We start from the raw sequence: 12,261 nt of genomic DNA on the forward strand, positions 1-12,261 counted from the left end.
CTTCCCCTCACCTGTTTTTTTTTTTTTTTTTTTTTTTTTTTTTTGTTTTGTTTTGTTTTTGTTTTTACTCACCGGAGGATGTTTCAGCCAGCATGCTGCGCTTCCCCGTGAAGAAGATCCGGAAGCAGTTCAAGCTCCTGCTGCTGCTGGTGCTGCTCACCTCCGCCGTGTGGTTCACCTACCTGCACATCAACCAGGGCAAGACTATCAAACTGCACTTCAACTACGGGAAAGGTAGTTTTGTTCTGGGGGAAGGGTGGAGGGATAGGGAGGGTGAGGGAGTGGGGCGACCTGGGGGAAGACAGGAGTAGATCTTTTTGTGCCCTGGAGAATGTTTAAAAATTCAAAAAAAAAGAAATAAAATAAAAAAACACATCCCGGCACAGGGGACTCCTTCGAGGGTATGATGTAACAGGGAGGCAGATTATTTTGCCACCAAGCGTAGCCACGGCTGCACTTTGACTGGCCTCAACATGGCAGATTAGAGGGGATTTGCAGTCATAGGAGTCAGTGACACACGCAGACAAAAACTTCATTGTTACCGTTATTTGAATGAATCTGTGACCCCTAAACTGCCGATCCGCTGAGGTTTTCACGTGGTGCGATGCGCGCCTTGCAGATTCGCCGCAGGAAGCGGCCGTCAAGCCGTCTTCATGAATTAATTGCAGGCCAGAAAAAATGAGCAACAAGGTCAATCCCAAGCCAAGCTAAAAGTCACCCCCCCTGGTCCTCCTCCTCCCCTTCCGCTCCTTAAGCATAAATAATCAAAGGGCTTTTGACGAAGGTGGCGTCGGAGGTCACAGGCCTGGCAGTCAGACCGGGGAAAATGTTGTGATGGGGGCGGGTGGACGGCCGGATCTCCACCTCCCCACCTGCTGCTGTCGTGCCTCCCGCCCCTGCACTCATAGGCTGAGGCAGAGGTGCTGTTGAGCACCAGGTAATGTGCCATTACCCACTGCAAACCTCAACGCGGTACGGTTGGAGTATATCAGCCGCGGCTCTCTGTGTAAAGTGATATCCGATGACTATGATGCCCTCGATGTGAGCCAGTGCACGCGCTCACACACACACACACGCACACACACACACACACACACACTCACACACTTACAGGCACTCAATGTCACACAGGGGATCATCATCTCATTGTCTCTGATCTCAGCCGTGGAGATCTCCCAACAGCAGACCAGGTTTAGTTTTCAGAAGACAGGACCCGAGGCCAGATGTAGAAATATTCCCGTACCATCATAAAACAAGCAGGAGCCACTTTTTTTTCCAAAAAAAAAAAGAAAAATGAGATTTAAAAAAAAAGGATTTGTGGTACTTTACTTGAAACCATGTGTACTCTTACTTTTTGTTGCTGCAGGCGGAGGGAGCAGGAAATAACACCAATGTGACAAATGAACAGGGTTTTCTGTGCAAAACATTTTAGATCCAAATCAGATTCGGTTGAGTGCCCTTTGTACCTTTTTTTTTTTTTTTTCTTTCGCAGAAGCTCATTCATTGACTTTACGATTGAAGCATCATGCGTGACTCCAGAGTGACTATGGCTGGAATTGTGATCAATCAGTAGCCGCCACTGCGAGGGTCTATAAATAGTCCGAGCCCCGCGCCTGACGAATGTGTGTGATGACAGCGGCGGTGGCTTAGATGCTTCCGGTGGGTCGTGCCAATGCACACATTGACTCGGGAGAAGGTAGTTTGCCTCCCCACCACCCCTCCCACCCCCCCCCCCCCCACCACCTGGGGCTTGCATGCTTGCGCAACTGATGTGCTTCGGTGCCTCAAACTTGACCCTATCTAATTCATTCATTCATTCATTCATTCATTCAGTCATGATGTAATCCGCTTATTATGTACTCAAGAGAACCTGGAGCCTATCCCAGCTGTCAATGGGAGAGACGGTGGGGTTCATGCGGGACCTGTCAATCACAGGGCCGCGTAAACAGAGAAAAACCCAATCACCCTCTCATTCATGAGCGTGCGGCAATTCAGGCTCCCCTGCTGAACTACTGTGTGTTTTTGCATTGTTGGAGGAAAACGAAGAACATGTAGGAAACAAACTTGGATATGGGGAGAACATGCAAACTTCGCGCACACAGGCGTCCTGTCAGAATTGAGCCAAGGACCCTCATTTTTTGAGGTGGAAGCATTAACCATTCCGCCACCCACAATTCCTTTTAGTTTCTTTTATTTATTTAATTCTTTTTTAAAATCCAGCTTTTATGTATTTTGATTTTGTGGGTGGGTCCTAAAACCCCTCCTCGGATCAACTTCTCCAATCGACATTTCAGCTTCATGCTCGGCGGGGGGAGGGGCTGCTGTTTTTTTTCTCTGCGCTGTTGTAACCACGACAGCGGAGCCTATGAAAATGAGCTCATTAGGATTCTGTTGGAATCCACTCATGACTCTCCACGGGAGCGGAGGTTTTTCTTTTTTTTCCTTATTTTTTCGTCCGGTGCCGTCGCAAACAGGTACTGGACAACTGAGGGGGATTTTGAAAATCCGACTGAATTCTGATGCATTTGAACCAGTTAGCTCATTCACACACTCAGACAGGGGAAAAGTAGTTAAAGGCCACTGATGGAAATAGTAGGGAAACAACAGTTATCCTAAGAGAGTTGGGAATTTATGTTCCTACCCTATAGAAGTAGAAATTCACAGCAGGCAGGAATGTGAAGGTAATGTAGTGGATTGTCTCTCACCCTCAGTCCTCTTCTCCCCCTTTGCGAGCACAATCACTCAGCCTGTTCAATTTTGCTGTCAGAAGTGCAAATTTGCGCCAGCTAGCCAGGAAATACAATACTCCCTTTATTTTCCTCCTCCGGTGATTTGGACTCAGGGCCAATTGCGCGGCGATGTAGTCGCAAGCCTTCTTTTCTTTCTTTCTTTTCCTTCTTTAAGTGTTCAGCTAATCATCTGCCTTTGTGACTTTCCCACTGCCGTTTGATGGGGGGAGGGGGGTTCATGCTGACCGAGCTGTTAATTGACTGTCTTCCATTTAGTTGGCGTCTCAGCGGGTCAACTCACTTAACCTCTGATAAATAACGCGTTCCCTCGCACATCAAGGGGTTCCTAAGTGACATGTAGCCATTACTACGAAAGGGCTGATATGAAGTGTGTAAATATTCATACCGAGCTAGCAGGCGTCTCTCTATGCAGAGAAAGTATTACTATTCATTGATTTATTGTACAGAGGGGAGACAGGGTGAAATATTGTCATTAATTTTTTTCTTTTCTTTTGTTCTGAGTCTTATTTGAACGGGAAACGACACATTTTCCAAACGATTTTTCTTCTCGATGTCAAACCTTGGAGTTAATATGGTAAACAAGGGTGGTAAAAATGACAGGATGAAGACAGAGGGGGCCGTGAAGGTGTTTCTGAGCCCTTGCGAAATATCAGTTTTCTTTTAGGAGGAGGTTTGTTGAGATGCTTCACAGATGTTGATTTTCAACATGATCATTTTAGGATTACCAAGACTTACTCAGCCCACCTGCGTGTGTGCGTGTGTGTGTGTGCGTGTGTGCGTGTGTGTGTGTGTGTGTGTGTGTGTGCTGGTTGACTGGGTGAGGCTAAACTCCAAGAGGAGGCCTTCACACTTTGAAGACACCCAGGTAAACACAGTTTTGGCCCAAAGCAAGTTGAGTTTATTCCTCAGAACCACTAGACTAAATATATATATTTATATGTATATCTTCCTCATAGTGCTGCCTGTTTTTCCCAAGATGTATAAAAGTTTGTAAGACGGTCACGGTCTCTTCTTTGAACCAGCTTCGAATAGAAATGTTTGCGTTTCTTGGCCAGCCTAAGTTCAATATTTAAGAAAAAGGTCTAGCTGCCTGAAAGTAGACACCCTTTCAGACTATCACATACTCTATTCAAGTGGTGTGATGAACGTGCGAGAGCTCAGAGATCATTTCCAGACGCTCTCATTGGTGCTTCATATGTTGGCAGGCTCACGATTTTATGCCGGCGAATTATTCGGACAGACCGAGGATGATGAGCAATCCACTTGCATCTTAGTGATTTGGGATTTGAGATCAGGGGAGCCGCGCACCAGCACCTTCACGTGTTCATGTTGAGCAAACAAACACGGGAGACTGTGTGTTTCACTTACATAGCCCACGTGTTTTCCTACAAAGAAACCTAATTATAACACGCCGGGCAATTCTTGTGAATGTACATTGCATTTTTTCCTTGTTTTTTTCCTGGACATTTATTCTACCTTTATAAGTGGAGGTGGCTGGGCGTAGGTGTTTTGATGGGGAAAGCCAAAAAGGTATAATTAAATAATTTTCCGAACGCACACTGGCTAGACTGGCCTTATTTAATCTGAATTTCAATGAGGAAATGTGTTGGCAGGCAGCGCCGCCGTGCATATTAGATGAGTGCCACATTTATGTGGCCACCCATTTGCACAACAGCCCCCCTGTTTTCTAGCATCAACAGGTCCACTGAGGAGGAGGGGGCCGACCGCCACATACAGTGCCCTATTGATCAACTATGATCTCACATGCGTAGGTACACACAGGAAGCGGCAACCACCCTAACATAAATACCTGGCCACTAAATCGTAATAAACGTGTGAACAAACACAAACGCTACATGTCGTCACTGTTCTGGAGGGATAAAGAGGGTGTCTAAAAGGGGAAGACCCACGGGCTTAGATCCATCGGTTGCCGGGTTGCCCAGCGGGGCCAACATATGGGGGGATTTGAGCGTGTGCTTATGGGCTGGTGGGATGCGTCAGTGTTTGTTTTATCATGGCGATTCCATTTGCAGGTTTTTCTGAAGCCGGAAGGGTTTTGGGAATAAAAAACACCCTCAGCTCGTCGCTGTTTTCGTATGAATGTCTCTCACCGGGAAGGTGCAAACTCACTTCACAAAACCCCTTTACACCCACATCTGAACACTCGAAGAGTTGCAGGTCAAGTTGGATCCGGCCCGTTGTCGTGTCTCAGCAGCAACACCTTCAGGCTGCCTCGCTGTCATGGTAACCATGCCCTCTGATGACACTCCCCCTAATTTTAGCTCTTGTGGTTCACACGGCTGGTCAGCTTTTACCTAAGCTCGAGCTGCTCTGTCTGGGAAGTAGCAAATCACCATTTTGTCGAAGTTTTTAAATATTTATAGTGTAGCTTTAGATGCTATCATTTATTCATGCACCGATGAATATTGTCAATTATGATTTTAGATTTGTGAATAATGTAGCCGTCAGGTGCTTGCTTCTACCGCGTAATAAAACTGAGTAGGTGTAAACGGAGGAAGGAAGATAAACAACCTACATGCTCCGTAAAAAAGGTAATTTGTACAGTAAGTTTTTAATTCTTGGCTCTCTTGTAGCAATGGTAGTCCCGCCGTGGGCGCTGTCAACATGGCGAGAACACCGTGAACATTATTCCAGTAAATGCTCCCTTTGTTAGGTGACATAGAGAAAAGGTTCTCTCTGCAATGTAAAAAAGCATCTCCGCTTATTCAGACCATAGATTTCCTTACTGAGACTGATTCTTTGCCTGGGCACAATGGAAACTCTTCTGATATCAATTTTATATTTTTTATTTCCAAGTTGAAGTTGTTAATTTCTTTTCTGATCATGAAACTGAAAGCCGCAATCTCATTACCTCCTTGTGCAGGTCGACCGCCATCGCGAAATGAGGAGACGTGACAATAACCAATCCAAAGTAACCGCGTTACGTGGAGGTCAATTCGTTTGACGCCAGCGTCTCTCATTCAAACGGCTGTGCATGTGTGGATGTCAGGCCATTGTGAGGTGGTATCTCAAAAGGAGGCGGGGGAGGGCGGGGGTCTGTTAAAGGCTCAACAGTGAATCTACCCCAATGCTTATCTTCCCAATCCGGTAAATCTCTCTCTGTAATTTCGCTGTAAGGATGAAGGTTGTCCCAGTAACGACATGGGCCTTCATCCTCAAAATGCCTCGATGCCGTAGGACCTGTCTATTGGGACTGAAGACAAGGGAAGGATTAGAGAGAACAAAATAATACTTTGTCATCTACTTATGCGTGTCCTTTACACACAGCTTGGAAATAATGTCTGAGGAAGTTTGACCGTCCGACCGCTGTTGCAAGCCAGGATGATCAGCCATCGCGACCAGCTGTGAAAGTAACCCCTTTTTATCAAATCAAATGTTTCCAAAATGCATTCCACCAAAATTCCCACTCTTTTTGACCGCGGCTCAACCGGCAGCTATCAGAGGTGGCACGTAAACATCACTCAGAAATACAAAGAGGAGGGCAAGTGGTTGTGCAGCCAGTAAAGATTGTGTTAGCATGGAAGCAGAAGACATCAAAAACAGGGTGGGGGATGGGAAAGGGATAGGAAATCTGACAGTGTCTTGGGGGGGGCCGATCTGATCGACATCCGGCCGCAGACATCCGTAAAGTTAGAAGGGAGTTGAACCGATCAATAATAGCTGAAGAGCAGTTTCTTTTCTTTTCTTTTCTTTCTTTTTTTAACACCCCCCGTTTTCCCCAACTAAACAAACCGCCCTTCCAGCTGGATGAGTACAGTCTGCTGGACTGTTTACAAAGTGCTGCATTCATTTCGTTTCTAACCGAGTGCCAGAATCCCCTCAAACGTCAATGGTCTCCTGTTGGTTTCTTCACCAAGTTCAACACAAAAGGCTTGTATTAGTCGCTCGCAGGTGACTTTTCTCGGTCTTTTCACACATGCAGACCAACGTCAGTCGCTGGTCCGTCCTTTTGGGTGCGAGACCATGAACTCGACGGTTTGACCGAATTATCGGCCGAACTGTAGGATTGTTGGCGATTGTATGAGAATGACAAATTTTCCTTTCGGATTTTCGAGGTTTTGCTCGTCTGTTTGAGTGATGGCGTGAAATATAACAGCCCACGCCGCCATATTTAGTTTCATTAACAGGTGGCGCGGCTGCGATTGTCGTGCATCTGGTTTTATTGTCACATAGCAGCTATTTTAAGAAAGCGGAAGGAGGAAGGAGTGTCTTTGTCTTGTACTAGCAAGAAGAACAGTTGTAATAATTGTCTAGGAAGCGCTTTTACACCGTGACGGTGCTTTTCCCGTCTCATGCGCTACACATGAGATTTGCACAGAGCATCGGGGAAGGGGCTTTTTTTTTAAAGGTGAGCAGGAAAGCTGGGAAATCTGGAGTCCCGAGTGTGTTAACCCCGGGGTTAATGAAATTTGTGTTGGCCTACCTAACAAGCCACCATCAAGTTACCCGCTGTGTCTCATCCAGATGAGAGTCCTGGCATACTGCCACCGTTCCGCCGCAGGAGATTTGTCAGCGCGTTGAGAGTGAGCGAGCGAAAAAACACAGGGATTTAGTGTAAAAAAGATGGAAGTATGTTTGCGGATGTAGCGTTTTTCTCCCAAAGTGTCGCATGTTTGCGAGCGCGCTCTCTCGCGCACCCCACCCGGATCCCGCTGCCGTCCGCACTTTAGGCCCAGTGTTTAGCTGAGCAGAAGAGGAAGCAGCTGAATGTTGGCACGGCGTGCCCGCTGGCACGCTCGTTGCAAACAGGGGGAGGAAGGGGGAGGGTGGCGATGAGCATTTGGTGGAGAGAAACAGTGCCGAGGAAGGACACCCTGCTCGCACAACAGGTGGGACTCGGAACAGGCCGCACCAGGAGAGGAGGTGGCTGTGACTCCCGATGAACTAGTCCGCATCTTTGCGTCTGTGCTTGGTCAGCGGCTAATAATGCAGCAATAATACTGTAACACAACTGAGAGCGGTTTTCCTCAGCGCAGACACCTGGTATTTCAATGTACCGGAACAGTGGTGAAAGCAGAGGGCGAGCCGACAATGGTTTTGAAAATGAGAAGGGATGCGGAAAGGAGAGGAGACGGAGACGGAGAGACAGATGTCGGGTAGGGGTATCAACCGCGGATGAGCGTGATCCTCGTCGTGAAGGGATTCGTCATCCTCCCGGCGCCTGGGCTCGGATCCGCTCCTTACCCCCCACCCTCCGCAGGAGGATTTTCTTTCAGGTTTTTTTTTTTTTTTTTGTGTGCGGCGCTGGGCTGCCTCAGCCCCGGTGTTGCCTTACTGTAAGCGATCCTGAGCTTGCGGGGTTTCAATCAATCATCAAAGAGTGAGCGTTCACGCGCGCTCTGCTGTCGAGAATGAGCTCACCGTGGCGATGCTTAATGGAAAAGGTCACCTCTGCCCGAGGCTGTGCCGGTTTGAGCGAAGACACAGAAAGTATCAAAAGGCTAGGGACAACTATAACTAAGAGGCTGAACTTTGGAGACGGACCCACTGGTTTTGAATTGTAATTTACTTTGTGGATTTTCCTTTTTTTTTTTTTACAGCTCTGTTGAACAGTCATCGAAATGGACACATTCGATACAAGAGACTAAATGACCGTGAAATGCTCGTCCCAATGTGCCTCCCCCTCTATTTTCCTCCAAATGCGTTTTTCTTTTGAAATCAGCATTGCGCACAGTCCCTCTTTTCATTTGCGCCCTGATGAATATTTACACATTTGTGGGACCAGCTCCGGGGGTGGGATCGGAATTCATCCCCGCACATGAAAGCCAGCGGTGGCAAGAAGGCGAGTTTTTTTTCCCCTCGTATCTTTTTTGGTGGGCGGGGCCGGGCTTCCGGGAATATGTACACATACGGAAAGAATAAAACACATCGACAGTGAGCGTCTTGGCGGACTGGTTCCCCGCTGTTCGGCAACAGGTCTGGTGTGAACCCCCCTGCTGATGGTATTGCTTATGTGAAACTGTAGGGGTGCTTTTAGTGTTTGTCTTGGTCTTGCAGGTGTATGCCTCCCCACCACTACCACCCTGACAGCTTTCCTTTTATCACACTGCAATATTTCTCACCAGAAGACACACACGGGGAGTACAGGTTGATGTGGTCCATCACTGTTTTTACTCCAAGCGTCTGATTCCCTATTCACGAAGGCTGGTCGCGTCTCTCTCCGAGGCCCCTTCGAACAGTGATCCCTTTTAAGAGGCGAGGCTGGTCCGGAGGAGACGGACGCCGGAGGAGAGGGAAAGTTTTTAGTTTACTCTGGATCTGTTTACATGTTTATACAACTGCGTATACCTGCTTTAAACGGCGCCCCCACTGGTGTGCACTGAATTTTAAAATCTCTTGATTAATTTCTCACACCAATTCAGGATGAATAGATGTCCGTTTTTTTAGTATTCTGTGTGCCCGCGCTCTCCGTAGCGTATCTGTGCACTCTTGTATGACTCCCAGTCCAACAAACACAGTCGGTTGAAAATGTTTGGATAAGAGCTCAGTTTTGTAGTTCTGGCAGTTGCAGTGTGGACTTGCTATGGGCCAAGTGAATGTTACAAAGAAAGCTGTGACAGAAAGTCAGATGCAGCCTTTTTTTCAAAAGTAATTTTATATAGTACTATATTATTCATTGTAGTATTTGCTTTTTGAAGCTCCTCTGATAATTTCCGTCATCATCACATGTTTCTGAACCACACAAACCATAATTATATCATTATTCATTATCTATAGTGCTTGTCCTGCACTCATGGTCACGTGGGGGAAGATGGAGCTCATCCCAGCTGTCTTTTGGCAAAGGACGGGGTTCACACACTCTACACAAGTCTGGGCAATTAAGATTCTAATGCATGTTTGTGGGCTGTTGGAATCGAACCTGGGACCTTCTTGTTGCGGAAGTGCTAATCACTGTGCCACTGTGCTACCCATCACTATTATTATTATACTTAATATTATTATTATTGAAATACACTACATGGACAAATGTATTTGCTCACCTGCCTTGACTCACATACTGTATGAACTAAAGTGACAGCCCATTCCTAATCCATAGGGCTCAATATGATATCCGTCCACCCTTTCCAGCCAGAACAGCTTCCCTTGTTTTGGGAAGGCTGTCCACAAGGAGTGTGTTTATGGGAATTTTGATCGTTCTTCCAGAAGTGCATTTGTGAGGTCACAAACTGGCCTGGCTCTCAGTCTCCGCTCTAGTTCATCCCAAAGGTGTTCTATCGGGTTGAGGTCGGGACTCCGTGCAGGCCAGTCAAGTTCATCCACACCAGACTCTGTCATCCATGTCTTTATGGACCTTGCTTTGTGCACTGGTGCACAGTGATGTTGGAAAGGGAAGGGGCCAGCTCCAAACGGTTCCCACAAAGCTGAGAGTATGGAATTGACCAAAATGTCTTGGTATGCTGAAGCTTTCACAGTTCCTTTCACTGGAACTAAGGGGCCGAGCCCAGCTCCTGAAAAACAACCCCACACGATAACCCCCGCCTCCACCAAAGTTTACACTTGGCACATTGCAGTCAATCAAGTACCATTCTCCTGGCAACTGCCAAACCAAGACTCGTCCATCAGATTACCAGATGGAGAAGTGCGATTTGTCACTCCAGAGAACTTGTCTCCACTGCTCTAGAGTCCGGGGGCGGTCTTCTTTACACCACTGCATCCAATGCTTTGCACATTTGGTGATGTGTGGCTTGGATGCGGCTGCTCAGCCGTGGAAACCCATTCTATGAAGCTCTCTGCGCGCTGTTCTTGAGCTAATGCCACATGAAGTTCGGAGGTCTGTAGCGATTGACTCTGCAGAAAGTTGGCCACCTCTTTGCACTATGCGTTTATGTGGCCTAACACTCCATGGCTGAGTTGCTATCGTTCCCAAACACTTACCTGTTCTCATAGTACAGTTGACAGTTAACTGTGGAATATTGAGGAACAAGGAAATTTCATGACTGGATTTGTTGCCCTGGTGGCATCCTATCAGAGTTCCAATCTTTTCACAAATGTTTGTAAATCGTCTGCATGCCGAGGTTCTTTATTTTATACACCTGTGGCCATGGAAGTGATTGGACCACCTGATTCCAATTATTTGAATATGTGAGCAAATACCTTTGGCCATATAGTGTATGTCTCTTTAGTCTTCAACAAGTGATAACTGTAGTCAGAGGCAGCATGTTTTGTGGTTGTCTAGCTTCAATTTCCCGATCTTCTTCTGAACACACTATCGTAAAAAAGTCAAGGTTGCTGCACTTCACATCGGACCCATTCTTATGAAATGTACATCTGTGTCTGGAATTTCATGTCTAAAATGTCAACAATCTATCTATCTATCTATCTATCTATCTATCTATCTATCTATCTATCTATCTATCTATCTATCTATCTATCTATCTATCTATCCATCTATCCATCTATCCATCTATCTGTTTACTTGCCGGTCAATTAATCCGATTGTGTTCAAAATCATGGGGAAACCCTTCATTTCAAGAACAACTACAATGAATACCGGTGTTATGGAACGGTATCTGAATATCACCTTGGTCCGATCACTTCGTATTGCATGACTGCGATTGTTCCACGTTATCCTTACTATCTAAATCACGTTTGATAAGTCTCCAAAACCTGTTTTAAATTCCAACGTGATCTTTAAGTCCGTTTCTGCCGGCTTTGCCTCTTGCACATCATATCTTGGAATATTTTTTTTTTGTCTATTGAGATAACACCAGCTACCAAGGGCACTGCTATAAATTCCTCCTATCTGAACAACAAAAAAAATAAAAATAAAATTCAAGGCTGACATCCTGAGACTTTACCCGATAGATAATAAACCCATCATGTTACCCAGCGAGGATTGTTGTGCAGCATTTGTGATGGTGAGCTAACATCCATCCCTGGAATAGGAAAAGAAGCCTCTATAGCGAGATGAACTGAAGTGAAGTGGGGAGAACAGTTTGGACTGAGGACAGAAAAAGGAGGAAATATGAGTGGGCAGGCCGTGGAGCCGACCTGGGTGTCACATCTCGAGGCGCGCCGCCGCGGGACTGGATAACTGCGATGTTCTCCTTTTGATGAGACACTCATCTGTGGCATTACACGTCTAATTTTCTCTTGTCCTCTCCTCCGCGATCCAATCGCCTGTTTCACTTTTATTCGGACCTTTTTCCTTTTTTCTTCTCGCTGCTGAAATTCCCCACTTTTTCAGAAAATGACACATCTGTCATTTTCATATTCATTTATTTATTTCTCATGCAAGTGTAGTGCATGATCTCCCTCAGGGCGTATTCGACACAGAGATTTGCCTTCCTTTGAGAGGCAAGATGATGTGGCTCCATCCATCGCATTAAACACGCCGCTTCAGCCCACCCTGTGGATTGCAGGAAGGTTCTTCTACTGGCGAGGATTCGAAGTTTGATCCCAGGATTGTTCTCAGTGTTTCTGCCACATAGACTTCTTTATTATTATTCTGCATATCGCTAGTGTCATTTTTTCAAGATTTTCAGAAAAT

At 46.3% G+C, this 12,261-nt stretch overlaps 1 protein-coding gene across 1 annotated transcript in view; it reads left to right on the forward strand.

Moving 5' to 3' along the window:
* Nucleotides 1-8: 8 nt before the first annotated feature.
* b4galnt4a (beta-1,4-N-acetyl-galactosaminyl transferase 4a) overlaps nucleotides 9-12,261 on the forward strand; it is a 154,971-nt gene continuing 142,718 nt past the window's right edge. Inside the window, exon 1 of the mRNA XM_086162593.1 lies at nucleotides 9-234. Coding sequence (XP_086018719.1) covers nucleotides 93-234 — 142 coding nt within the window. The 5' untranslated portion in view covers nucleotides 9-92. The remainder of the gene's footprint in view (nucleotides 235-12,261) is intronic.

The sequence above is a fragment of the Fistularia commersonii genome, chromosome 17 (genome assembly GCF_037954325.1).
Source record: "Fistularia commersonii isolate RoL2024-O1a breed Wild chromosome 17, RoL_Fcom_v1.0, whole genome shotgun sequence".
NCBI lineage: Eukaryota > Metazoa > Chordata > Actinopteri > Syngnathiformes > Fistulariidae > Fistularia > Fistularia commersonii.